Source organism: Buceros rhinoceros, unplaced genomic scaffold, assembly GCF_000710305.1.
Source record: "Buceros rhinoceros silvestris isolate BGI_N320 unplaced genomic scaffold, ASM71030v1 scaffold29052, whole genome shotgun sequence".
In the NCBI taxonomy this organism is placed as follows: Eukaryota; Metazoa; Chordata; class Aves; order Bucerotiformes; family Bucerotidae; genus Buceros; species Buceros rhinoceros.
The window spans coordinates 16,247-16,737 of record NW_010399948.1 but is presented as its reverse complement, the minus strand read 5'-3'; the positions used below and the strand labels follow the sequence as shown (position 1 = coordinate 16,737).

The window sequence follows — 491 nt, the reverse complement described above, 5'->3', positions numbered from 1 at the left end:
GAATAAGCGTCACTTGAGCAACCAGGAGAGGCAGTGACAGATACTGGAGGGGGAGGACGACAGGTAGCGCCTGCAAACATGACAATGAAGACGGAGACGGTTACACTAGTCCTTGAAATAACCAAAGCTGGCAACAGCCGGGCAGACCACGCCAAGGATTCGGCCTGGCGAAAGGAAACCTCGAGGAGTCCAAATTTTCAGAGCGGCTCCAGCCAGAATTCCCCCATTTGCTATTTTGGCCAAAGCGCCAGCCCCGGGCGCGAGCGGCAGCCCTGCCCACCACCACCGTCCCAGTCCACTCCGCAACCCTCGCCAGCAGGCCCCAGCCCCGCGGGGCTGCGGCAGGGGGCCTTTATGTGGGCACTCAGGGGCGTTTCGGTGGATGAAGAGCAGGGATGGGCGAGGAGCGAAGCAGGGAGCCCGTACCTTTTTATTATCCACCACTTTGTGGATGTAGATGGTGGCTTGGGTGTACTCGCGCAGGTCCCGCT

At 60.1% G+C, this 491-nt stretch overlaps 1 protein-coding gene across 1 annotated transcript in view; it reads right to left on the bottom strand.

Moving 5' to 3' along the window:
• Positions 1–491, bottom strand: part of USP48 (ubiquitin specific peptidase 48) — a gene marked incomplete at both ends in the record, with an annotated part of 19,355 nt that overhangs the window by 2,778 nt on the left and 16,086 nt on the right. The window contains one exon of the mRNA XM_010131685.1: positions 427–489. Within this exon, the coding sequence (XP_010129987.1) occupies positions 427–489 (63 nt within the window). The remainder of the gene's footprint in view (positions 1–426; positions 490–491) is intronic.